The 27,291-nt window shown below is 37.0% G+C and overlaps 3 protein-coding genes and 1 pseudogene across 4 annotated transcripts; 3 read left to right on the forward strand and 1 right to left on the reverse strand.

Moving 5' to 3' along the window:
• Nucleotides 1-8: 8 nt before the first annotated feature.
• LOC114736269 (uncharacterized) lies at nt 9-1,075 on the forward strand (the record flags this gene model as incomplete). The annotated part of the gene is made up of 2 exons (XM_028924050.1): nt 9-177; nt 282-1,075. Coding segments are annotated over 2 exons (963 nt in total), but the record flags the coding sequence as incomplete, so codon positions are not given.
• Nucleotides 1,076-3,956: 2,881 nt separating this feature from the next.
• LOC114736268 (uncharacterized) lies at nt 3,957-5,079 on the forward strand (annotated as a pseudogene).
• A 3,393-nt stretch (nt 5,080-8,472) lies between these two features.
• Nucleotides 8,473-11,659, reverse strand: LOC114736267 (receptor-like protein kinase THESEUS 1). Of its 2 annotated transcripts, none has more exons than XM_028924047.1 (2): nt 11,640-11,659; nt 8,473-11,494 (listed from the first exon to the last, which is right to left on the reverse strand). In XM_028924047.1, exon 2 carries the CDS (start codon nt 11,407-11,409, stop codon nt 8,821-8,823), a length of 2,589 nt encoding a protein of 862 aa, XP_028779880.1. In that variant the 5' UTR covers nt 11,410-11,494; nt 11,640-11,659; the 3' UTR covers nt 8,473-8,820. The 2 variants fall into 2 exon arrangements, with proteins under 2 accessions (XP_028779880.1, XP_028779881.1); XM_028924048.1 differs by lacking the exon at nt 11,640-11,659 and having other exon boundaries at nt 8,473-10,309; nt 10,415-11,558.
• An 11,601-nt stretch (nt 11,660-23,260) lies between these two features.
• On the forward strand, nt 23,261-25,262 carry LOC114736270 (uncharacterized). Its single transcript, XM_028924051.1, has 2 exons — nt 23,261-23,671; nt 23,847-25,262. The coding sequence occupies exon 2, from the start codon at nt 23,923-23,925 to the stop codon at nt 24,808-24,810; it is 888 nt and encodes a 295-aa protein (XP_028779884.1). The 5' UTR covers nt 23,261-23,671; nt 23,847-23,922; the 3' UTR covers nt 24,811-25,262.
• The last annotated feature ends 2,029 nt before the right edge of the window (nt 25,263-27,291 follow it).

The following is a 27,291-nucleotide window of genomic DNA, read 5'->3' on the forward strand; positions in this document are numbered from 1 at the left end:
GTCTCAAGTTTGATCCAAGCCCGGCCTATTATGCACTTTACTGTGGTCACACAACCAGATGCTCCGGAAAGTACATCCGATGCCCTTCTGAATGCCCAAGCAGTGAATCAAATGATCCTAAGGCTAAGGTTTGCTTCGTTGACTGTGACAAACCTGTTTGCAAGGCTGTCTGCAGAAGTAAGCTTTCTTTCATTGCGCAAGCTTGCTTTTAAGATTTTATCATGATCGAACACTCGTCACTAGATTGTTAGCTTAATTGATTTCATGTTTTGATGTTTTAGAACGGAAACCCAACTGCAACGCACCAGGATCTGGATGCTACGATCCTCGATTCATAGGCGGGGACGGCAGAGTGTTCTACTTCCATGGGAAGAGCAACCAACACTTCGCCCTGGTCTCCGACTCCGACCTCCAGATCAACGCCCGCTTCATCGGACACAGACCTGCCGGCCGAAGCCGAGACTACACTTGGATCCAAGCCCTCGGCATCATCTCCAAGTCTCAGACTTTCTCTCTCGAAGCCAGCAAGACCGCACAATGGAACGACGACGTCGACCTTCTCAGGTTCAGCCACAATGGCAACGATGTTGTCCTGCCAGAAGGCTCGCTCTCCAAGTGGAACTCTCCAGAACAAGACATCAAGGTGGAGAGAGTGGCGAATAAGAACAGCGTGATGGTCACCATAAAGGACGTGGCTGAAATTCTGGTGAACGTGGTGCCGGTGACAAAGGAAGACGACAGGATTCACAACTACCAACTGCCTTCAGATGACTGCTTTGCCCACTTGGAAGTTCAGTTCAGGTTCACGAAGCTGTCTTCTGATGTTGAGGGTGTGCTTGGAAGGACTTATAGGCCGGATTTTGAGAACCCGGCAAAGCCTGGAGTGGCCATGCCAGTGGTTGGCGGCGAAGATAAGTATAGAACTGCATCCTTGCTTTCTGCAAGCTGTGGGTCATGCCTTTTCTCGCAGGAAAACTCATGGACGGAGAAGAAAGCTGAGAGTTCGGTGGCAGAACATGCAACTCTTGACTGCACCAAGTTCTCCTATGGTCTTGGAATTGTCTGCAAGAAATGAATAATGCCATGAGAAAACAATAAAGTCCGAAGCTGGGTAAACGCCAAATAATATTAACGCGATCTCTTTGTTACAAAATAATATTCAATGGTTACGTTGCTGCTTCTTTACTGTTCGCCCTGCGTTAATGTGACTGTCCAATTTGATTTGTTATGTTAGAGTCATACTTTCAATGTATAAGTATGAATTAAATTTGTCTAAATAAACTATTCTCATGTGTTTTATCATATGGACTTCTGCTTCTCTGTGAATTGTTTCGAATAAGATATGGGGGAAAAAAAACTAAAGTAATGTTTATTTGATAGCCAATTTAAAATTAAAATCAAGGGCATGTTTTTAAATATCTACCTCTTGAACGGAGCTTAAATTTAAATATATATTATCTCTCATCCTATGAAACAAAGTTAACTAATTTATATGGATTATTAATATAAGAGTTAGATAACTAATTTAAAAATATTTAAAATTAATTTAATTAATTGTTTATAACAAATACATGTTGACTTTTTTAATTATCATATCTAATTATGTGCATTTAAACTACTTTTTGTTAGGAAACCTTTAAAGTTAATAAGGATATTTTAAAAGAAAATTACAAATTTAGCATACAAAATAAATTAAAATATTATATTTAAGATAATATTTAATTTTTATATGAAGAACCGAAGATAATAGTTAATGTCGCCCAATCTAGAAGTGAGCATATGTCAGTTCAGTTTCTTGCCCATTGCTCAAACTTGATCGATCCAACAACACGTTATTACGTGGATCGAATTGAACTGAACCGTTTAATCAAACCTCTTGGGTTTTTTTTTTTTTTGATAACAACCTCTTGGGTTTTATTTGGTCTGCCCTGAGTAGATTATGTAAGTTCAAGCCCATTCAAGCAAATTGAGCTTGGGAAATGAATAAATAAAAACCACAGGTTGTAAAATATGATATATTTTAGGAAGAAAAGGAGGTGCCGGCTTTGGCCAGAAAAAAAACCTCCCCAGTGAAGAAGTTTACTTCCAACTTCCAGGTTCTGCATTATTCCAGAGATTACTTACTTCTTTCCCAGAGGACTTTATCTCCCTTCCCCTGGGGTGTGAGGAGCACATTCTTTCTTTATAGAACAGATAAGTATGAAATACTCATCCCACAATAATTTTAGAGGATCCCAATTTAATTTTTTTATGCCTAAAATTGTTTTTTATTTTACATTTAAAATAAATATAATCTTATAAGTAGCCCAAAGTTACAAATTAAAGTTTTAAATTGTGAAAAATTTATATCAATTTCAAATGGTCCAGATTTTATCATATTGATAATTAATAAGCACTCGATTTGTTGTGATGAGTACAGAATGAAAATAAGTGTTTTTGCTGGGTAACAGAAAAAAAATTACAAAATTCGTATAGTGACTGTGTGCCGCATGGATTGTCTACGTGCATAATTGGATTCTGGGTACGTTCATTTTCCTTCCAAACCTAAGTGGGATCAAACAAAAGTATAATGGTTTTGTTCGGTTAATTAGTTTATATTGGGCTCTAAATGGGTTATTTGGACTTTTTTTTTTTTTTTTTTTTTTTGGTGAATTATTTGGACTTCTTTTGTATTGCACATATCGTCCACTACATTTTCTCTAAAATCAAAACTGACAAAGGGATTTACAATGTATGTAAGTATGATGGACATTATGAGCCACATACATTAAGATGAGTTCAAACATGAGAATGGCCCATTTTAATTTGTCATACGTGCATTTGCACATACATACCGACACATACATATATAAAAACAAAATTCATTAAATTGGTAAAAAGTTAGCTTATAACCCATAAAGTTATGCCCTAACTCTGATAATTTCTTCAGACCCAACTCATCTAAACTTTGTTTTACTTAAAAAAAAATTATGCAAATGGAAGAAGACGCAAAACAAGAGTAAACATTACCGCAACCCACCAAAACATAATCATGTTCAAAAGAGCATTTTAGTGCTTGTATCAGAAAAGGTATTTTAACGCTACGTCCCCGTAACTGTAACACTATAATTTGGTCGGTTTTGGATCAGCAATTTCAAGAACGAACGGAACTGATCAAACGAATTTTTTAGAGACAACAAAAAAAATCGAATTGCATGAACAAATTAAATAGAGTAAAACAAATAAATCAAACTCAATTTAATTGGAAATGAACTTATGAACAAAAATAATCGGTTTGGCAAAAAAAAAACACTTTACGTCTCCATCTTTGAGAGTATAATTAAAAAAAGAACAAAAAACTGAATAACAATAATAAATATATATAATTATCACCGTATATATTTTTGCCAGTTTCATGAGTCCAACTGCCAGCAGTCCCTTCCTGACCCATGTTATTTTTCCCTTTTCTTCCTTCTACACGCCTCCCATATTTTATTCATGAAATCATTATCATTTATAATCTTAATTTACATTAAACAAGGGACACACTAACTATTATTGTTGTTTTCATAGTAAGCTAGGTATCACCAGCTATCAACTATGCTGCTTGCCTTCCCCATAAGCGTGCTGTCCCAACTGATAACTCATTTGGGAAGCTGTATCTGCCGCAAATCCTGCCGATAGCCCAATACTTCTTCACTCCATCTAACATCACCTTCATGCATGCGCTCTTCTATAACAATAAACTGCATGCAATGTATCGATCCTATTTATTTCTTCATTCAACGGGCGAAACCCGGCCATGTTCATACTTTGAGTTTGAGCGAACTCTGAATTACATTGCAAGTCTGCTAAAGCCTCCTTCACAATTCAGAGGCAACCCACATGATGAGTCCTCTATATAATGCAGGGCGCCATTCGGTTGTTGCATCATCACCTGTTTCATCCATATATAGTCTGTTAACAGAGAACACAATATGGAGATCGCTAAAGGCAGTTCCATCTTGATTGTCCTTCTGGTGTTTGTCTCGGGTTTGATCCAAGCCCAGGCCTATTATGCACTCTACTGTGCTCACACAACCAGATGCTCTGGAAAGTACATCAGATGCCCATCTGAATGCCCAAGCAGTGAATCGAATGATCCTCAGGCTAAGGTTTGCTTCATTGACTGTGACCAACCTGTTTGCAAGGCTGTCTGCAGAAGTAAGCTTTCTTTCATTGCGCAAGCTTGCTTTTAAGATTTTATCATGATCGAACACTCGTCACTAGATTGTTAACTTAATCGATTTCATGTTTTGATGCTTTAGAACGGAAACCCAACTGCAATGCACCAGGATCCGGATGCTACGATCCTCGATTCATCGGCGGCGACGGCAGAGTGTTCTACTTCCACGGAAAGAGCAGCCAACACTTCGCCCTGGTCTCCGACTCCGACCTCCAGATCAACGCCCGCTTCATCGGACACAGACCTGCCGGCCGAAGCAGAGACTACACTTGGATCCAAGCCCTCGGCATCCTCTCCAAGTCTCAGACTTTCTCTCTCGAAGCCAGCAAGACGTCACAGTGGAACGACGAAGTCGACCACCTCAGATTCACCTACAATGGCAATGATGTGGTCCTGCCAGAAGGCTCGCTCTCCAAATGGAACTCTCCGAAACAAGACATCAAGGTGGAGAGAGTGGCTAATAAGAACAGCGTGATGGTGACAATCCAGGACGTGGCTGAAATTATGGTGAACGTGGTGCCGGTGACGAAGGAAGACGACAGGATACACAACTACCAGTTGCCTTCAGATGACTGTTTTGCCCACTTGGAAGTTCAGTTCAGGTTCACCAAATTGTCTTCTAATGTCGATGGTGTGCTGGGAAAGACGTATAGGCCGGATTTTGAGAACCCGGCGAAGCCGGAGTGGCTATGCCTGTGGTTGGCGGCGAAGATAAGTATAGAACTGCTTCCTTGCTTTCTGCAAACTGTGAGTCGTGCCTATACTCGAAGGAAAATTCAGCAACTGAGAAGAAGTCTGAGGACGCAGGGGCAGATTCTGCGACTCTTGACTGCACCAAGTTCTCCCATGGTCTCGGAATTGTCTGCAAGAAATGATTATTTCTACATGCTACCATCCCTCGAATAATGGGCAGAAGCTGCTTCTTTGTTGGTTGTTTATTTCACAAGGTTAATGTAACTTCTCGTATATGATGTGTCATGCGTCTTTTATGTTTTCGGGACATAAATATGTTTTATATGATTGAGTATCGATGAAAAGAAGTGTACTAGAACGCTTATTATTGGAATAAACTTTATCACTTTTATATTTTCTTCACCTGTTTGTTTCATTTCAAACGAAAAAAGTCACTATATTATAAAATATTAAAGCTCACTTTCCATTCTAAAATTGCTAGTAATCACTTCGATTTAATGCAATCATTTAATTAAAACATGATATATAAAATATTAGAGTATATAGTTATGCAGGAGAAGAATTTTTACTGATGAGAGCTAGGTGAGTGATCCTTCAATTGTGAATTAGACCGGGAGGGAGCCACCCATTTAACAGATATTGATCTTGGCCCCTGATGAAGCTTAAAGCCAGCGAGTCGTGCTTGATCTTCATGCCCTCTCGGACATCTCTTTATTGCCAACATTCATAACATATCTTTGAATTCCCATTGACCACAGTTTGATTCTCTGCTTTTGCTAATAGCTGAAAGCTGGTCTTTTAGTGAGACGAACCATAAGTCCGTCACCCACCTTCATCCAACCCGAACCCTATCTTATCTGCAGCGGAATCAAGCTCTGAAACTTTCTCCTTCTGGTAACTTACTGCTGACAATGCACCGGCACAGTCAACAACAGAGTACAAGAAAATCATTATTAAGTAATTAAAGATGAGAAACTAACAAATTCATTGAGAGGATTGGATAAGAGTGAAGAGGAGGATGCCACAACCCACAGTTCAGATTAAGAATATTATATGCTCCAAAACTCAGTCTTATTGTTCAAGTTGATGAGTGCTACAATACATAGGAGTTGTATCCAACTAACTATACTTAAAGCTAATCAGATGACTAATATAGAGGATTGTGGCGGGGCCTCCATCTCCTTCAATCGCTTGCACTTCTTTCACCATATATATCTGGGATGGCCTCCCGGAACGATGACTGATAAATCCTTGGACAGATGTTGCCATGGGATTTCCAACCCAAAGCCCGCTACTTCTATTTGGGGTCTTCAATTCTTTCGCCATGGCTTTGTTTTCTAGGGTTTTACAGAATTGGTTGGGATATTATGATTAAAGAGAGAGCAACAGAAGCTATGGCCAATTGATGCTCCTGCATGAAAGATCTGACTCTTGCTCTTTCCAAAAGTCCTACCTATGTCGACACAATGAACACTTTATTGGGCGCAAAAACGGTTAATTTTATCTCTCGAATGTCGGCTATGGTTTTTAACTTTGTGTACTTCACAGTAAATTTTGTTTAATTTTATTTGACTAGTTCATTATTTCTGCTTTATTATTGGTCTGAGTTCACTGTTTAACATAATATTTCAAGAAATTTACGGGAGCACATTCCATGCTCATTATAGTGATGAGCATGGAGTGCTTATCATAATTTGGACCATCCACATCAATTTTAGATGATTTATATTAATTTAATTTTTTTTATATATTTTAATCAAATTTTTGTTTTAATAGATACAGAATTTAGAATAAATATAATATCATAACTAATATATCTTTAAAAGTTAAATTTATTATTAAAAAAATTATATATTAAAAATTTTAAACCTAAATTATCCATACATTACAATGACGAGTACATGGTACTCACTGAATAAAGATCCGAAATTTATACGTGCATGATCTAAAACTAGAAGGTTAGTTGGCCCTAAAAAATAAAGGGTTACCTCCATACAATTCTAAGTGGAAGGAGATCCATCATCATTATATTAATGAATCACATTTTTGCAAGAATAAATGAAACATACATTAAGAAAAAATTATTTAAATTTAGGATTCCCTGTTTTTCTTTCCAAAAAAAAAAACTGAGACCTGCTCGTCATACTTAAAATAATTGAAGAATTATCTTTTCATAACTCAAAAAATTTAAGAAAATTTTGAACAAATGTAACAAAATAAAATTATAAAATTGAAGTTATTTTACGCATCAATATAATTATTTAATGACATCACATCTGGCCAAAAAAATAATAATATCACACAGTCCAGTTGGAAGAAAAAGGCCGTGGTTGCGGGTTAGTGCCAGTTGTTGCAAGTGACCATACGAGAGAGAAAGGGTAATGCTGAGCAAGATTTAGTGACAGACTGACAGGTATGCCCATGGTTGTAGGGCAGGCCTATACTTGGTAACATCAAAATTAAAATTTTCATCTTATTTGAAGTTAGTATAGGGTTGACCAAGGAGTGTTCCGAGCTCATAATTCTCCATTTATCTATTGCTTGGTCAAGAAACGCGTGAAACTGGAAACAGCTATCAACTTAGTTTTTTTTTTTTTAATTATCCCTTATTTTAAAAAAGTGAATAAAGTTTATTTCTGCTTACTAGTAGATAACAACTACTCAAACCAACAAGATTAAGTTCAGTAAAAAGAATTTGTCCGTCATAACATGATGAATTAAATATGTTTGAAAAAGAGGTATTAACATTTAATACTTGACAATGTGTTAAATAAAATTATTTTCAATAAAAGAACACGTGTGTTTGAAAAAAACTACACAACCTAAATGTTCGGCCAAAACAAAAACAACTGTACAGATTAATGAATATCATTTATAAACAGGCCGTGGTCCATACCTTCCATTCTGCAATGAAGGGCTGTCCACATGAATAAAGGAAAACAATGAAAAACACAGGGAAGTTGCAAAAACTGGTTTCTGGAAGCTTTTGGAAGCCCAAAAAAAACACACACAGTTTTTCTGGTTGGTGGCCCCACAAAATACTGTCACTGATTGCCACTTGCGACAGCTTCTCATTTGCTGTGGCCCAAAGAGAGAAAGGACTAACATGAACCACGAGAAAGTTGAAGAGAATATCTTTCAATTCAACGTCTCTTGTCAAGGCCCAACGAGCATGTGCATGTTAGGGTAAGATGCCGAACATTACTTTTGAGGGGGGAAAAAGAGGGTTTTTGCGATTTCGCTGCATTTTATATGACAAACTACTTTTGAAGTAAAGTGGTTTCTGTGATTTTGTAGCACTTGACATGACCTAAATCCGATCAGTATCCGACCCATTAAGGAGAAAATCACACAGATGTCGCTCTTTAATTTACAGACACTAAAGAACTCATCTGCCTCACAGATACCTCTAAAATCTGCTGCTTACAACAAAGACAACGGAACTACTCGACTTGAAAATGGTGAACATGGTTAAACATAAGGGCGATATGAAGCAACTTAGCTTGTGACAAACATCAGAAGCAGTAAGATACTTTCTGTATTACTTTTTTGAATCAAAACTAGTAAGGCCCATATATGAAACTGAAGCCTGATATTAATTTATATAAATCAACAACAGAATCAGAGTGATACCTTACATTTCATATCTAAGGGCTAATTTGTTCTCAGCATTCAACTATATTAACGGAATAAGGTGAAGACAAGATGACAGAAACAGACTAAGGCGGCCTGAATGACCACTGTGCTCCATGGTTGGACGCACTGGAAAAAATTCTAAGGTAAACCTGTATGAACTACCCCAAGCCTATAATCAAAGGTCACATACTTGTAAGATATAACTCCCACCAAATGTCCACCTTCCCATTGGATTGGTGTATATATACACCAAATGTACTTACAAATCTCTCATGCACCAGAACAAATCACCTTCCACGAGGATTTACAATTTGTGAGAACACGGTACTTGTGGCTCCATCTTCTATATCATCATCTTTTCCAGAGATGCCCCCTTCAATCCTACTCACACTATTATCCAAAGGCTCGAGTGAAGTCAACTGAATTCCAGTTATGTGATTTGTGCTGTTGTCTTCAGGTTCCATGAGTGCTGATGAGGTCTCTTGAAGTTGTAGAGCATACTCGAGATTCCACAACACATCTCCCATGGATGGCCTATCCACGCCATGCTCAGCCAAGCACTTCTCGGCTGTCTCCCCAAACTTCTTCAGAGAAGCAGGATTCACCTTCCCCACAAGATTCTGATCCATGATTTGGTCAAGCATTCCCTTTTTCTGCCAAGTCATTGCCCATTCGGCTATATTAACCTGCTCCCTTGGAAGCACAGGGTTTAGAGCAGGTCTTGTGCATAACACCTCCATTAGAACCACCCCAAATGAATACACATCTGATTTATCCGTAAGTTGTTGCCTCCTAAAGTATTCAGGGTCAAGATAGCCAAAACTTCCTTTAACTGCAGTGCTTACATGGGTCTGATCAAGTGCAGGACCCGTTTTTGAAAGGCCAAAGTCAGCAACTTTAGCAACAAAGTTCTCATCTAAGAGTATGTTTGTTGTCTTCACATCTCGGTGGATTATGCTTTGAGCTGCTCCTGTGTGGAGATAATGAAGGCCTCTTGCTGCACCAATGCAAATTTCAAGCCTCTGCTTCCATGATAGAGGTGGCAGGTCTGTTCCATATAAATGGCTCCTTAGGGGCCCATTAGCCATATATTCATAGACAAGGATCATTTCTGACCTCTCATCACAGTAGCCGATGAGAGACACAAGATGCCGATGGCGAAGCTTGGATAACATTTCAATTTCCGTTCTGAATTCTGCAAGACCTTGTTCAGATCTGGGATTGCCCCTTTTCACAGCTACATTTGTCCCATCTTCCAGTGTTCCCTTATAAACCCTCCCAAAACCCCCAACACCAAGAAGCAACTTTTCATCAAATTTATTGGTTGCATCCAGGATTTCTTGGAAGCTGAAGAATCGTCCAAGATTTGAGGAAGCTAAAGAAATGCAGCTTGCAGTTCCGCTCTTCTGAGAAGTTGTTGACACTTTTGTCATGGTCTGAGAGTTTCCATACAGAGGTAAAGGCAGCCATGAATGCCCTTGTTGAGCAGGCTTAGCCTTGCGCCCTACGAAGCAGCAATAACACAATCCAAGCAATGCTAATGCTGCTACAGCCCCAATGACAGAACCTACTATAATTCCTATCTTGCCGATCTTTGAAGGCGAACTCGGAAGGAGACTCTCAACTGAAGCATTCTTGTCGAAGCTCTTCAACTTGTTGCTAATTTTCATTATCTCCAAACCATTCATGGTGGCATTCCTAGTGTCTGCCATATTATCTGGACCAACACTCACAGTTAAAGTGTTTGAATCTGCTGAGGCACCAGAAACGAAGTCCCTATAGTAAGGCACATTCAAGTTACCAGTTAAGGTTGAAAGGTCGACACTTCCAGAAGCTAGGTCAGAATTTATGTATAGATTGAACACCAAACTGTTGAGAGACTTGCTCATAATATCACAGAAATGTACTCGTACAAAATAGGAGAAGCTTGGATCCACAGAGAAAACCCAAGTGATGTTGAAATTTGTATTTGGAACATTTGCATCACCCATTACATCAGCAGTGGCATAAACCCAATTTGGTGCTGTCTCAGGAGTAACACCTTGTGCTTGTGGATACTTGATGCTCGAAGGGTTCACTGAAACATTGAGGACAGAGCTATTCACATGGAGGTAGTTCAGGTCATTAACCCAAGTTCTACCCAGTGTGTCATTTTGAGCGGTGACCAAAGGGCCCCCAATGTTTAATCGATAAACAGTTTCAAAAGCCAGTTCAGAAAGGCCACTGACTGGGGACGGAGGGTGTAGACCGAATGCCTGATCAGCAAACAGATAAGTCGGCATGGACACAACTTCAATTGCATTGACAAAAGCTTCTGAACCATTTGAAGGGATGAAGGTGAGAGTCAAGGTATCAGAAGTAGCATTGATTGCATACTCCTTGAACATATGAGCATCACTGTACTTCCTAAAGGTGAAGTTGTTCAAAAGAACAAAATCATCTGCGACCACTGACAGAGAAGCAGAAGTCAAGTCATGGCCAGAGCTGGGAAGAGGGCAGAAATAGAGCCGCACCCAATGCCGACCCTGTTGCTTAATTTTGAATTTGTAAGAGGCTTTAGAGGTAAAAATCCGAGCTGACTGGTAGATAGGAGAAGGAACACCAGATTTGGAACTGGCCACCAAAGAATTCCCAGTTTTCAGAGTTAATGAAGAGTGCTGTGAATCAGGAACAAAAGAACGACTTTGAAAGGTGATGTTTTGGGAAGCACCGCAGGAAATAGAATAATCATCGGGAGGAGTGAATGAAGAAGATGACCCATCAATTAAGAACAAAAATACAACTGAAACAGAGAGTACCCACTTCAAAAGCCTCATCTTCGCCATTATAACCTCCCACGACTTCATCAACCCATAACACGGGTTAGCGGACGCCATAACTGGAAATCTCGATCTCAAGCTACCTCAAAAATCACGTCGAATGAACCAAAAAATGCTGCAAATCGTATTCCCAAACAGAAACCTGAAACAATATCGGATCTATTACCAAAGGAACAGATAACAGACAAAGAATACAGAGACATGAACTTTATTGAGCTAATGAATCTAATATGGTACAGTGTTGGGACGTAACAGGGTAGGAAGATGAGTTCTCTGGAAGAATTTACCTTGCGGAGGAGCAAAATGTGTATATTGTATACTATGATGGCGAGTAAAGAGGGCAAATGACTAAATGCCATTACTAATACTGGAAGCCTATGGAGATCAGCTTTTTAGCGGAGCTGCAAAACAACCTTTTACAGGCTGTTTGATTGAGCGGTCATTTACAGAGCAAAAAACATACAGAGAGGACCCACTCGACAAGAGGCAAATTAATGGGGAACTTCCCGGTTTCTCACTGTGCCATGCCACCCCAGCCTGCAGTCACAAATTGGTGAATTCTTAATAATTTAAATTTAAGTAAAACATTACACTGCAGAGGAGCTTTGGAACTCAGCTTCGTAAATTTAATAATATTCCAAGTAAATCGGTGTTCATTTGTTATAGATTGTTCCCATTTCAATCTCTCACGCGCGCACATTAATTTCCATCTTTTGTCCAGCCTTTTTATAAGCTTGGGTTTATTAATTGATGAGTTGTTTTCATTGTTAATGTGCTGGATATTCGCTCTATATCATTATTTGGTAAAAAGTTTTGGATAGTTTTATCCATTTTGACATTTAATAAAAATAACACGTTATGATGTGTCGTAATTATAAATGTTGGGAGATTTCCTCATTTCGTACCTTTTTATTTTGTTTCAATTTGCGATGGCAATGCTTGCTGAGCGGAAATAGAAATGATGTTCACGTGGACTTTATTTCCCAAAGCCACGTTAAACGTTTTTTTAAATAATATAATCACATATATAAATACTTATCAATAAAAAGTTTTGATTATTTAGGAAACCAAGCACTTGGAGTCCAGAGGTAAAACATGAGAATGAGCAGGCAAGAGGTTTTTATTTTGTCTGAAAAAGTATGCAGCAGAATTATAAGCAAGAGATAAGTTCAGATGTCTGAGAGGAGACTCAGAGAGTGAATAATTTGATTTCAAGTCAACCAGATATATATAACCTTCTACTAAAATTAAATATTACTTTAGATTTCAGAACTCAATTATTAAGTCTTAATGACGACAGAAACCTCGAAGCTCTTTCATTGAAGGGCGAAAGAAGAACACTCTTAAATTAGAGCTCCATTTAGTTTTGGATTGTATTATATTCTCTGGTGTAGTTAATTTTTTTAAATTATGATGATATTAAAAAAAATATTTATTAATGTCCATGAAGTGACTTATAATATAAAAAAAATGATGTGTATTTTTTGCTAAAACTGGATATTGATCCAACTTGGGTGCAGTGGCCTTGGGCTGAGAATAAATAACAAGTGTGAAATGGAAGTACACGGGTCTCATGTTGGGATGATACTCCATGATCTCTCCCATCAATGTCCCTATCAGCTTCTGCCCCTCCACACATTTTCATTTATTCTCTTTTCCCCCTTTTTACCTTGTCAAATTTTCAGTTCACGTCCTCCATCTTCCTCAAATTTTTCTTGCTTATTTCTCATGCTTTGCTTTCCAAAATTCTTAACGACAAAAATGCTTTTCTGAAAACGGAAATAATAAAAATGAACATGTAGACGCGAACTTTTCAGTGGCAGAACTAGGGGAGTGAAAGGCAATGAGGGGGAAAGCAAAACGTGATGTGCTTTGGATTTGGGTGTGTATCTGCTTGTCATGTCCATCCATAATAGAAATATTTTACTATTCATATTCACTTTCATAATTTGTCTCACATTCATGCTTCGTCACTTTCTCATGGACCAATTGAGCGTTAAAATACTTTTCAATCATAATTTATAGAATACAAATAAATACTCATTTCATTTATCAATCTAAATTACTTAGATAATACACAATCAATAAGACATTAAGAAAGAGATTATAGAAAAAATTGTCAATTTCTTATAATTAACTAACTTACATAACTTCCTTAATCTATCAAATTAGTTAAATAATAAAAGAGTATGTAAGAAGAGTTTTATTTTAATTTATATAAACTTGCTTATAAATACCCATTACTGCTAATCCAAACAGGTGTTTTGTAAACTAGAGAGAGTGATGCGGCAATCACGCTGCGGCTGATGCGGGTAATGATACATTTGTGAATTGTGAGTTGTTATCCAAAATCCCAACTACTGACAACCACCCATCCAGCTTTTCGGTTAGCGGAGGAGGTAGGAGCCAACTATCCTTTTAAAACCCTCCATAATATTTGCCCCCTCATCTAATCTACCTTGTCCTGGACCATCCATATATATGGCTGGGATCTCATTTTCCTCTTGAGAAGCCCACCGTCTGTTTCATCTCGTCTCACTGCGTCTGATCATGGGATGGAATGGAAGCTGATCAAGGGGAGAGAGGAAACTTCGCCCAAAAAAAAAAAAAAGGAGGGGAGAGAGAGTCGGTCATAATCTTAGTGCAGATGTGATGAAAATGGGCCGACAGGTCCATCGAGGGGCCTCGCCTCAACTAGGCCTGGCCCGGGCAATTGTTATCATGGCCGGGCCTCGCCCCAACCGGTTAATGAACATTCGCCATGAGGGCTGTGATGAAGAGCCCTGTGAAGGCTGTTATCGTGCCCATATCAATTCATGAACTCTCTCCAGAAGTTTGTTGGAGAGCTCAAGTTGCAAATCCTCCTCCCGATTCCAGGTTATTGTCACCGTCGCCGGTTCAGAATCTCTGGAGTGGGCAACAACCTTTTAATTCATGCTTCATCTTATGCCCAGTGTATAGCATCAGAGGGAGTAGCTAGCAATGTGTTATAGACTGTCTTCTGTGGGAAAAAACAAAGAAAGAACGGACTGTCCTTTTTTTTTTTTGGTGCTCAAATAATAATAATAATAATAAGTTCTTGAAAATGTATCGGTATGTTCGAGCCCACACAGACACAGGCGCGCGCGCATATAAACCAGCTTGACGGAAATTACATTGGGCTGCACACCAACGTTGGGCTGGGCTACTGTGAATGAGGCCTGCGAGCCCATTTGATAAATTTCTATGCCACGGTTCCTGTCGAAAGTGCATATTGAAGATAATACTTTTTATTTAAAAAATTACCCAGGCGGAAAAAATAGAATAATTTAATAACATGACAAAATCTTGTGTGTTGTTTATAAAAATAAAAAGTTATAACAATAATATAATATAATATAACATGATAATGATTTTTAGGAAAAAAATGAAGAGGAAGAGAATAGTAAAAAGGTGAGAGGGGAGGCGGAGCAAAGAAATGGGTAAGTGCTTTCTTTATGGCTTTGCCCCAAACGTTAGGCTGCAAGCGCATCAAGTGACGATCCAACTGGAAACCAATAAAGAAATTGAAGTTGACTTAGCTGACAATTTCCACTTCAATTCCGCATAGAGTATACAATTTCATGTTGACAAATCCTGAGTATTTAATTTTATAGAGCGTATAAAAAAGACAAAGCCTCTGGCTTTGAATAAGATCCAGGCCTTCATATAATATAACGCAGCTGATCAACCAAAGTCAAAAGCTGAGATTTACTAACGGGTTCTTCATCATGGATCATTTGATTAGGTAGCTTCCATGAAACCATGCAAGCACGTTCTTCTCTCTCTTTGTCTACGACTTTTCCTATATTAATTGCTATTATTCCTTAATTACAACTTGCCATAGTCTTTCACTTGGATGCTGCTTAATTACACAGTTGAATGATCATCCCGTCCGTCTTCTTGATTCCTACGATTTCATCATCATCTCATGAGATTTGAACAAAAGTAGGACAGTATACAAGGACAAACACATGCGCACATTTCCGCGTGGACTTTGACAGAGCCGTACACGATTAAAATGGATGGCCGTGGATTGGGTAGCCAACCTTAATAAACTCCTATGACGGCAGAAATGAGAATAGGTAGAGAGATGGGTGGCATCTTCTTAGGATGGACTATATTATTTAATTTATGAAATACTAATACTTCTTCCATCTCAAAAGAAAAAAAAAAACCGGGTCTTCGACCAAATTAATCTCTGACTGCATCTAAGTCAGTGCTCTCGATATTTTTTCCATGTACTTTCCTCTTTGTATTGGACACGCTAATTAAAATGGATCTTCAACCAAATTAAAAGAAAAACAGCAGGATAATAAAGTAACCTGTATGACTTGGCGCCAAATCAATTGTTTCCGCTAATTCGAAGCCTGCCATAATTAATCTCGTGCGCGCGCGCGCGTGTTTGTGTGTTTTGCCTTCTCGTAACCTCTCCAAGCTACATGCAAGATATAGTTTTTGGGTAGCTCAGATTTGATCTTTTCTATAAAGATGTTTAAAATTGTAGTTTCATCTAATTGATTTTTAGTTTTTTCCCTCCATTAATTATGTTACTACTGTATATCACTGCATTGATTACCCATCTATTTTTTCTATTTATTCGTGAGTATCTCCCTCTAAGTCACCCTCTCACCGTAAATTACACAAGGATATTTTTAAAAAAAAATACACTTCAAGTGTATATATATTCAATTATTTATTGACTTTAACCTATCTTTACCAGTTTTTATTAATCTACATAATTTGATTATTTGTATATTGCCCGTAAATTAAATTGGCGGGAAGGAGTGGTAGCTCCCCCCCCCCCCCAAAAAAGGAACGTAAGGGAAGAAAATTAGCCATTTGCACTCGGCTCATTGCATTCCATCTATCAGCTAGCCAGGCAAGTGTCCGCAACTTGTAGGACGAGAGTGTAAAATCATGCCTTTTCCGTCTATGCAATTATTTTAATGGGTACCCAATTAACACAATTATTTGCTTTTCTATCCATACGTTCTAGAGTTAAATCTCCTCCGGCGTGATATGATGATTATGATCTCTATTTATACTTAATACTCCATTTATTTTTATAAGCAACACTAGTTAAAATTGTTTAAAGACAATAAATATGTGAAAATTAGTTTTTTTTCTTTAAAATATCTTTATTTATGAGAGAAAGTATGAGAAAGAGAATAAGAAAATTATCATAATAAAAAGAATTATGAAACAAAGAACATGTGTGACGAAGAAATATGATGGTTTGGAAAATGAGATAACAAATATATTGAGTATTAAAATAAGTAATAAATGGGAACCAAATAAAAAATTTGTTACAAAATTTTAAAACAGCTTATAAATATTTCTCATATTTAGGGACGAGAAAGAGATGGTAGTTGTTACTTATAAAAAGAGACGAAGGGGTATAATGCTAGGATTTTTTATATCTGATTTATAAGGGATTGTAAACATATTTAATTCAAATCAAGAAAGATCTTATAAATAAATCTTACTAATTTTGTTATAAAATTTAGTAATTTTACGACTTTATTTCAATTTAATACATTTTTTAAAAAAATAATAGCCTACATAATGACAAATTTTGAATAAAGCTTACTTTACGTATAGGATAATAAGAAATATTAATGTGACGGAATTTTGAAGCAATTCAAAACAACCAGAGAAAGGAGAATTGGAATGAAGCGGGGGCAGAATTGAATGCAATGCTGGCCTAAGGTTTAGCACCGACAAATATATGAGTATACGCATATCAAAGCTCAGTAGAGGGCCACATTTATTGTGACACCTTTCTTTGTTCACCAAGCAAGGTTCTAAATTCTAATAGTAGTAAATTGGAAAAGATAAATGATTAATTGGTTATTGTAATAATTATGGGCTTACATTATTAGTTTATTGCGTATCACTCTAAATGCCACGCCTCTCTGGGTTGCTCATCGCTCATGTGAGGGCACAGGATACAATGCCGACAAACAAAAGGGCCTGATGTGCCCCTCAGGGTGATTGAATAGTTGAAGGCATGCTCTTAGTAATTATGTCGTTTACAGTATGCGGCCCCATAGACTCCATTGATTGCTTTTAAAGTAATTCCCTGCTATTAACATTCTCATACTCCTTGTGAGGAGAAAAACAACTTGAAAATATATTCATTGGAAAGGTTTTAATCTTAATAATTTTAATTTGATAGATATTAGTCTCAAACTTAAAATTATTTAAAAATACTCTGAGTTATTCAAAATATATATACTTATTCTTACTCTTTCATCCCTAATTAGTACCTCTTCCTATCCCAACTTTAAACTTTAAATTTAGAAGGGAGTGTGCTCTATTTTATATACTTCTCTGGTTTTTAATATAGGAACTAATTAGTGAGTTAATGTTAGTTCTAGATATAAGACCTATTTTACATGTTTACTAATTTCTTTCCAAATTAACCATATTCATATTCTCCTAATAGCAATCAAGTAGGAGAGGAAAGAAAGAAACTAAGAAAGATGCTTAAAGTATTTTAGAAAAATATATTATATTAATTAATTTAACTAACACTCTTAATTTACTCAAATTAATTAATTAAGTTTGATATTAAGAACTTAAAGAGTATTTTATAAGTTTTGATTTGAGTTTATCTCAACATTGAGTATATTTTTTAATTTTTATGTTTAATTATTTATTCTCTTTCATTTGCTACGTCCTTATTACATGTTTTCAAACCTCTTTATTATTTTTATCATTTATTATAATGTCATGTTTGAAAACAAAAATATTTTTTTTATCTAGTTATAATTATTCTCAATCAATTTTAACTAGTTTTTAATTATACACAAATTAATTAGTTATTTAAAACTTATAACAAGAATAGAAAAGAATATTTAATTTGATTCATCCCGCGCGCTTGTGTTTCGCCCTGCATTACAAATTACTTCTCTGGTCCTATTTATAAGGCACTTCCAACATGTTTCACACAGACCAAGAAAAACCTTAAACTGCATTAACTCTTCATTAAAATATAGCAACTTTTCAACTTTACCTCTATTTAATATATACACATTTTAAAAAAATAACTATCTACTGTAAAGGAGAGTGCTCTCTAACTGTATCATGACAGTTTCCATATGCTTATCCTACCCTCCCGAAAAGTAAATAACAGAACCAGAGCGTCACTAGCTCATTCCATGGTCTTATACGTGGGATGCGACATCTTGTGAGGATTATGACTGATTTATAATGAAACTTCATAATTATAAAAAATCGCATTAAAAAACCATTTTAAAATTAGAACGAACAGTACTCGAACCTAGCCCAGAGCCATAGTTGTGTAGTTGACAACAAATAGTTACATGAAAAAAATAACACACACGATGATATTACCTCCAATCCTAATTATAAAATTTTGTTCATAATCTGTAAGTAAAGTTTTATAATTAAGATTGGGGTAATATAAAAAAAATATAATACTCATATCAAATTATTTATATCTATTATGTCAGATTTTTTAACCATGTATAATTATATGTCCTACTTTTAAAATACTGACATTTAATTTAGATCCGCGGAAGAAAACAGCATATGGGGCTGGGCGTTGTCGTTGTGACCACGACAGCCGTGATTTGCTCAACGAAGATGCATTATATTTTGAATTTTGGTGTTTAAATTTTGAAGCAAATTAATATTTAATATTTCACGTTTGCAAAACACAGAATCACCTTAGAGCCAAAATAAATTTGGCCTTTTTTTGTTACTTTGTTTGGTTTCTTTATCCTAATGGCTGGTGGTGAGAATCTTGCAGGAAAGTGGAAGAATTAAGATAAAACAATAAAAAAGGCAGAAATTACATAAAAATAAAATTACCTGGGAATAAAGTTCCTGTTAAGGAATCTCAAATTAATTAATTACCGATCGTATGAAGGGTGGATAAAAATGAATAGAATTAATACTCCCTTGTTTCAGGGGGCTTTGATTCCCACAGCAGCGTAATTAATACCGGAGTTGTTACGTATGAGATTACTAAAGTACCAGTTGGATAAAACAATTAATAAAGTTTTTGGCGGGGGGTAATTTGTCATCTAGTGTCTGGTTGGAGTTATAGAGGGCTGCAGTGTCGGCGTGCTGAATTCTTGGTGCCCTTCGTCAACACGGCCCATTTATTCATTCCCGCATTTTCCTCTCCTGGTGGGACATATTTGCCCTCCCTTTCTCCCAGTATCACAGAGGGAGAAGGACAGAAAAATATGAATTTTAAAATAACAAATAGGTAATTTTAACAGATTTTGACTTGTCAAAATCATTATAAAAGTGATAAAAACCATTGTAAAAATAATTAGCTCGACCTATTTATTTTTTTAAAATTTAACAGGTATATTGTTGTCATTCTCCCTATCACATGTATTCATAGTTTTTTTTTTTCCCCAGGACAATTTAAACCCACTAAAGGATATAGATCAACACATCCACCTTATTTTTACAATATTAGGGTATAAAATCTACAACTTCTTCTTCTTGGCTTTTTAGGCACATGTCTTCTTTTCTATTGAAGTTTAATTTTATTTGAAAAATTGTTGAATGGTAAATGCAGGCACTTTTTTTTAAAAATAATAAATCAAAATAGTAGTCTACCACTACTATATTATGAAAGATTATTTTCTCTTGTTAGACTCAATTTCTATTAAGATTCACAATTTTATAAAAGACGATGTGGAGTGCCGTGCCATTAAATAAAAAAGTTATTTGTATATTGATATTTATTTTGAACACAAGTTTCAACCAAAGCTTTTATCTTGTTACAATCAAATTCTCTGATTAAAACATAAATAATAGAAGGGTATACTTTTTTTGCAGAGAACTGTGCATAAGTGCATTGGTAATGAAAACAACATATATGTACATACTTGTCATGTTATGCTAAACAACTACTCCTCCAATCTTAAATATAAGATCAATTTTGTTGTGTAAACCCTCCAATCCTGAACATAAGACCTATTTTATAGTGTAAATTATATTATAAAACAAGTCTTACATTTAGAATCAGATGAGTATATCTTATTATGGCGACAAGATCATTAAGCATTTAATTGAAGAATATATGATGCAATCCCAAAGCACACAAGAGAACAGGTAAGGCGAATGATTATCACTGAGCGTTTTATGCTTAAGAATCTAAATTCCAAGCATTGCATAAAATAAAATTTGGAATGAAATGTTTTATTTTTGAATTTGGTAAATATAACTGGAGGAGAGCACTGAGCAGAGCCGTACAGGAACCCAAATCACAAACGCAGAGTGCCGCCACGCTGCGGCCCACTGGGACCGGCGTTCTCTAATTCCATAATTTGCGGAGATTAACCAGCCCTGGCGTCACTTTTTCATTACGCTTACCCGATAATATAATACTGTTCTGGTTTTTAATATAAAATATATCTAACTAATTTGATTAGATTAAAAAAGTTAGGTAAGTTAGTTAATTATAAAAAATGTAACACGTTTTTCTTAAAATACCATAATCATTTTTCTTAATATCCCATCTTCCTCTTCTATTTTATTATACTTGAGGAAGTATCTATAGGGGTGATTTAGAGAAAATTGATAAATATAAGAAATGGTTATTATATTTAGGACCAAAACCGACTCAATAATTGGGTCCTATATTAAGAAACGGAGGAGTATATATTTTGCATATAATATTTTTTTTTCAAATTTTATATTTATTTTTAATATGAAAATTTCAAACAAATCAAAACTTAATTATTTGTTAAATCGTGTCTGAGATAGGTCTTATGCTTCCCAATGAAATAAGCGAAGAGACAAAGAGATACATAGTAAAAGTGAAGATTGCATTCCCAATTACAGGCACTTGTTCAAATCAAGTGTTTTTTCTTTTAACAAAAAAGCAAAGACTGAACAAAGCATAATAGCATATATGAAAATTGTCTGGGACTAGCGAGTGATGAGGAAGAAGCCCATAGGAGTGTGTTGGGAGGAAAGAATCCAGTCATGTTTATAACTTTATATACTCCTCCGATTCTTAATATAAGACTCATTTAACTAATTTGATTAGATTAAGGAAGTTGGTTAATTATAAAAAAAGTGACACATTTTTTCTAAAACACCATAATCATCTTTCTTAATACCCCCTCTCCCTTTTCTACTTAATTATAGTTGAGGAAGTATCCATAGGGGTAATATAGAGAAAATTGATAATATGAGAAATGGTCTTATATTTAGTATCAAAACCAACTCAAAAATTGGGTCATATATTAAGGATCGGAGGAGTAGTTTCTTATTTACATAATTCTTCCTTTTCTGATTCAGACGCAGTAAATTCAATTATTTGACCATGTTACATTTTAGCATTACCAGAGCATATCCACAGAGAAAGTTTCAGACACGGAATTCAACTGACAAATCCAACTGACTGTTTCTATTTTTTTCCCTTTATACTGTTAATGCACTATATATAATTTATTTAATGTACTATATATAAAATTAATATACTGCGCATTGCACGGGACCCTTTTTTTTTTTTAACTCCCACGTAGAATATGTCAGTATTGGACGGGAATTGCGCAGATGGTTTTATAATTTCGTGTGTTGAATGTACTCTTCTTGCCCGGAAAATGAATGACTTTAACAATCGAATAATTCAAAACTCTATGTCCTATCAAAACAGAAAACAAAAAAAGTAGTGATCTGTTACCAACTTAATCAAATGGCAAAAAAGCGATCCTAATTTTAATGTTTGTATCCGGCCTAATGATATTGACTCAGGCCAGAAAATACACATACATAAAAATAATAAAACAAGGGGAAATTATAAACAAAATAAAGAGAGCACAAGATCTGGATTCGTGGGATGGCGCACAGCCCCCACACACATTTGGCCATTTGTTTCCCTCTAGTGTCATCTCAAACATTAAAAATTATTCAATGAAGCTCTTCAAATTTCGCATTTGCGAGGGTAATTAAGAAAAGCTCTCTCACAGTATTAATAATTAATACGTCTGATACTTAATATAAAAATCACTACCTTCGGTTTTAATTATAACGAGGTCTTATAATTACGATCAGAGGTAACAGTTTATTAATTTGAATAAAGTAAGGAAATTTGTTAAGTTAAGTATTTGTAATGAATATGCGCTGTTTTTTCTAAAATATCCTTGTTAATCAAGTACTGTATTAGCTTTAACATTTAATGAAACATTTAACATATGCAACAACTATAAAGGCTGTCTTAGAAAAAAAATGAATAAATATGAGAGACGAAATAGATTGCGGTCTTATATTTAGAACCAAATTTAAAATCAAATTAGTTCTTATATTAAAAAAAGAGATTGTACTACTAACCAATACTGAAGTTTTAATAAATTAGACCTTTGTCTACCAGGACCACTTAATTATGAATAAGCCCCCCACTCTCATCTAAATCTTTCCCCCAACAGCCTCTCCATAATCAATGCATCGATCATTTTAAAATTTTGGAGGAAAAATATAACACTATTCTCTCCTCGCGAATGACATATTTCCATGGAAGGAATTAATTTATATGTTTCATTTCCCACAAAGCAAAGAAGTCTCTCTTTGTATACAAGAGCATGGAAGTTATTTGTACTAATTGCAGCTACTAATTTTGGCGGAAGGTGCCTACAAAGTACAGGCACTAACGGGAAATCTGCTTGGACACAGTTGATTTTAAAATAGAAAATAGCCACCAAACCTATTTATGAAATGAAAAGACTTTAATTTAAAGTAATGAATAATATTAAATTAAACAACCTTAGATGCCGGTCAACCGGTTCACCCTATACATATCATTCAAAAGGAGAAAGACGGAGCATGGTCCCATTTCATAATCCAATCACTATTCTTCCCCCCTTCTCTGTCTCGCAAATCGTGCCCCTCACTCACTGAGTGAGCAATTACACAAAAGGTTGAGAATTTGCTATCACCCACTCCTCCCACAGCTTCTTGACCTTTTTCCCCTTCCTTTCTTATCTGACATTACTGGTTATCACGGCCACCAGTGAAAGCGCGTTATCATATGTCATCTTCTTCTTAGGTGCCCCTCCTGACATCTGCATAATTTTGAAGGCCATGAGGTTGTCACAGAGTTTGTCTATGGGGGCTACCTTTACTAAAACTCTACTGTTTTTCTAGGTTTATGTGAAATCATAGCTGAGAGTTGAGATAACTGGTCCTTTGTGTTCTGTTTCCCTGGATTCTTCTCGTCCTGGGCTCGCCTCAGATTTCTGTTCTTGCAGCTTTTGGATCTGATTGATATTGTTTTCAGCACGATCAAAAGCATCCGTACCTGAAAGTGAGAACCTTTTCTTACTGTATTAATGCTAGAATACTAATGTCCTCTTTTGGTTCTCTGCTTGATAGCAGAAAATTTCTTTTTTTCTTACTTGTTTGGCATGTTGTGTCCAATAAATTTTGGGTCTATGGCCTAGGAAACGATGACGACTTACATACTGTTTATGTGAATGCAGAGATTTTATCCCTTGATCAGTCTGGAGTAACAGTGATCAAGAGTTGGAGCTTGAGTCGTCTAAGAAATTCCAACGAATGGGAAAATCAACGAGCAGGAACTGGACGCAGATCTACGCGATCTACGGAATTGACCAATGGCAAACACTAATCTTCCTATTGTGTCAAGCGATCCTCTTCGCCGTCTTGTCCGTTCTTTACCTTCTCTACTTCGGCCCCATTTGCGTCTTCTTTGAGCGATTACTATCAATCGCCGCCGTACCTGCTGTGTCCGCCCGATTCGCCGCCGGATTCACTGGCTCCGTCACCGCGCTCTCCGCACTCTGCCTGTTCTTCGCCGCCGCCAACTTCTTCTACTCCTCCGTCCCACTTCACTACGACATGGCTCAGCGCATTGTCTCCGCCGTAACTGACTGGTCCTCGGTGAAGCTAGCCCTCGACCTCGGCTGCTGCGGACGCGGCATCCTCCTCAACGCCGTCGCCACGCAGCTCAAAAAGGAAGGAAGTTCGGGTCGGGTCGTGGGGCTGGACGGATCCAAGCGGGAGACACTGTCCACGTTGCATAACGCGAAGATGGAAGGAGTGGGAGAGTACGTCACGTGCAGGGAGGGTGACGCGAGGAGGCTGCCGTTCCCGGATGATTACTTCGACGTGGTGGTGTCAGGGGTGTTCGTGCACACGGTGGGGAGGGAGTACGGCCCGCACACGGCGGAGGCTTCGGCGGAGAGGATGCGGGCGATGGGGGAGGTGGTGAGGGTGCTGAAGCCCGGCGGAATCGGGGTGGTGTGGGACCTAGTGCACGTGCCGGAGTATGTGCGGAGGCTACAAGAGATCAAGATGGAGGATATACGAGTGTCGGAGCGCGTGACAGCCTTCATGGTGAGCAGCCACATCGTTTCCTTCCGGAAGCCGAGTCAGCACGTGATGGGGCCCGCAGAGGTCCGACTCGACTGGAGATCATGCTGACGCGTCACCACCTATGCTCTTAGAGAGAGTATTAATGACTACAAATCATCAAACTGACTGGGGAGGCGAAGTCGAACCAGATATTTATACATATAAACATATATGTGCTTGAGATCGATTCACAACATATATAACAGTGAGAGGGCACGCAGCCTTATAGTGATGTTACGTGGAAGAAGAAAAGCTGCTGCAGTATTTATGGTTATAAGCTTGTTAACCTGAGAATGGAAGATGGCAAGTTTTTGTATAGAACTGAAATTATCTGTAATACCCATATCTTTAACGTTTAAAGCTGGAAGCCGATATGGTGTGAATCATTATAGTGGCTCAGTGACACCTTTTTTTTCTTTTTCTTTTGGTTTACTGGAAACTTTCGTGTAAAATGTAAATGAAGTTCTTGATTGGATTGCGAGCACCCATGGATACGAGCACGTCACCGTGCTGTAATTTCACTTTCTTGACTGCAATGTGGTGTGTCCCATGTAAGGTTGGAGCAGAACAAGTTAGAAGCTAGAAATAGTGATGAATAATAGACGATGGGAAAATGAGTTGATGCCTTTTCCAATTCAGTGCAAATATATGTGAACATTGTGAATTGACAAGACAGATACAACTTTCGGCAACATGATGAAGATTCCCGATCTTACATAGTAGATTAGGAACACTGAAAGTTCACCAATGGTCCGAGTGATTTTTGGTGAAAGATTAGAGCACCCATCAGGATGGACGGGCAGAAATGTCATTGTGATAAAGGGTAGTTTCAACGTGACGAGGAAGAGAATGTAGGGAAAGGTACGTGGTTTGTTCTGGTTGGCATTATAACGAGGTACGTAGAATGTAGAGGCAGGAATGGGGGAGCTTTCCCAGAAGAACATGTGCGTCTCGCATGTGGCCTCTGCAACTCTTAAATGAACCATGTGTTGAAAAATGAGTCCCATTAATTACCACTCATTTTAGAATTAGCTCAGGATCACATCCATGCTCCTAATTATTAACAAGTAAAACCACCTCAGCATCTCTATAATGTGTATATGCTTGCATACATACAGATACTTAACTAATCTGGAAAAACTCAAATAAAGTTGGGATGAAGACTCTGCAGCGACTAAAAAATTGTGGGAGATGCGTCGCTTTTTTGAGATCGAAGGTTTATCTGGTGATGATATATAATTAACTATGGGCTGTGTTTTTTCTGATTTTTTTTTTTTTTTTGCAATCTAGAGTCTGCATATATTTTTCTCTACATGTGTCGTGAGGGGCATCTATCTTCTTCGTCCTTTTTAAAATAATCCGTGAGAGTGACAAATGGATAAGCTGCAACTATACAATCGAGGAGATGGTTTTCTATAATAATGAAAGCTAATGCTAAAGACAAAACACAGCTCACTAGAAACTCTGTCCTCATTATATTTATTTGATGCTACATTGCGTTTTTAAAATCATTGACTCTTTTTTGAGATTTTTTTTTTTCGGGGGGAGGACGAAAGACTGCAGTTAAACCGCGCCAAAGCAAACAAAATATGAACTGGGCAGATGGACCTCAAAAGAGTAGTTGCTAAGAAATCTAATTATGGCATCCTTAATGAGATAAACAGTGAATGCACTTATTTGTCTCCTTTAAGATGAGATAAATAGTGAATGCACTTATTTGTCTCCTTTACGATACTAGTATGATCTAAAATCACAAACTCAGCAGATGAAAACCAAGCTTTTATAGAAACCCCTCACCCAATTTTCGTTGCGATCTTTAAAGAAGGCATCCATAACTTGCGCGTCCTTTTTAATTAATGAAGAAATGTACGCCCTGCTTGGATGAGTAGAAAAATTGGGGGGAAAGAAAATGAGAGAAAGAGAAATGAAGAGAAGAGAAAACAAGGAAGAAAGAAAATGTATAAATATCAGAATGACTAAAATGCTCTTATTATAATTAGTTAGCAAGGAAACTAAATGATTTAGTAAAAAAATTATTTTTCTATGTAAAAATAAAGAGGGAATCATTTTTGAACTTAATTAAAATAAAAGAAAATAAATAACCTATATATTATCTAATATTTTATTGCTTTTGATGCATAAAGAGTTATAGTTCCACGGAGAACCGTTGCATGGTCGCTTTTTGGGAGTTTTTTTTCCTCTTTATTTTTCTTTCATCCCTTTCTCTTGTGCCATTTTTGGTTTTCCTCTTCCAAAACCGTAAAATGCCTTCCGATCGAAAAAAGGCCTTTTCCAACAGACAACGGCCATCAGGCCAGAAGAACACTTCATTGATTCGTTGATGGCTTCTTCTCTCTCCTTCGCGCTTCTCCCTCCTCCTACAACCCTTTACTTTGTTTCTGCAAAACCAAAACCGTTTCCATTGTCCCTCCATAGCCGCACACTCCTCCCGCGCACTAGAGCACTGCAGCGATGAGACTGATGTGAGCTTGGCGGGAGAGGGTAGTGCGGGGAATGAGCCGAAACGGTGAAAATCTCTCTATTTGTGGA

Source organism: Neltuma alba, unplaced genomic scaffold (genome assembly GCF_004799145.2).
Source record: "Neltuma alba isolate B1F8T4 unplaced genomic scaffold, ASM479914v2 tig00013324_pilon, whole genome shotgun sequence".
NCBI lineage: Eukaryota > Viridiplantae > Streptophyta > Magnoliopsida > Fabales > Fabaceae > Neltuma > Neltuma alba.

Excerpts from the sequence above, each read along its gene's own strand:
- LOC114736267 (XM_028924047.1), bottom strand. The coding sequence starts at position 11,409 with ATGGCGTCCGCTAACCCGTGTTATGGGTTGATGAAGTCGTGGGAGGTT.
- LOC114736270 (XM_028924051.1), top strand. The coding sequence starts at position 23,923 with ATGGGAAAATCAACGAGCAGGAACTGGACGCAGATCTACGCGATCTAC.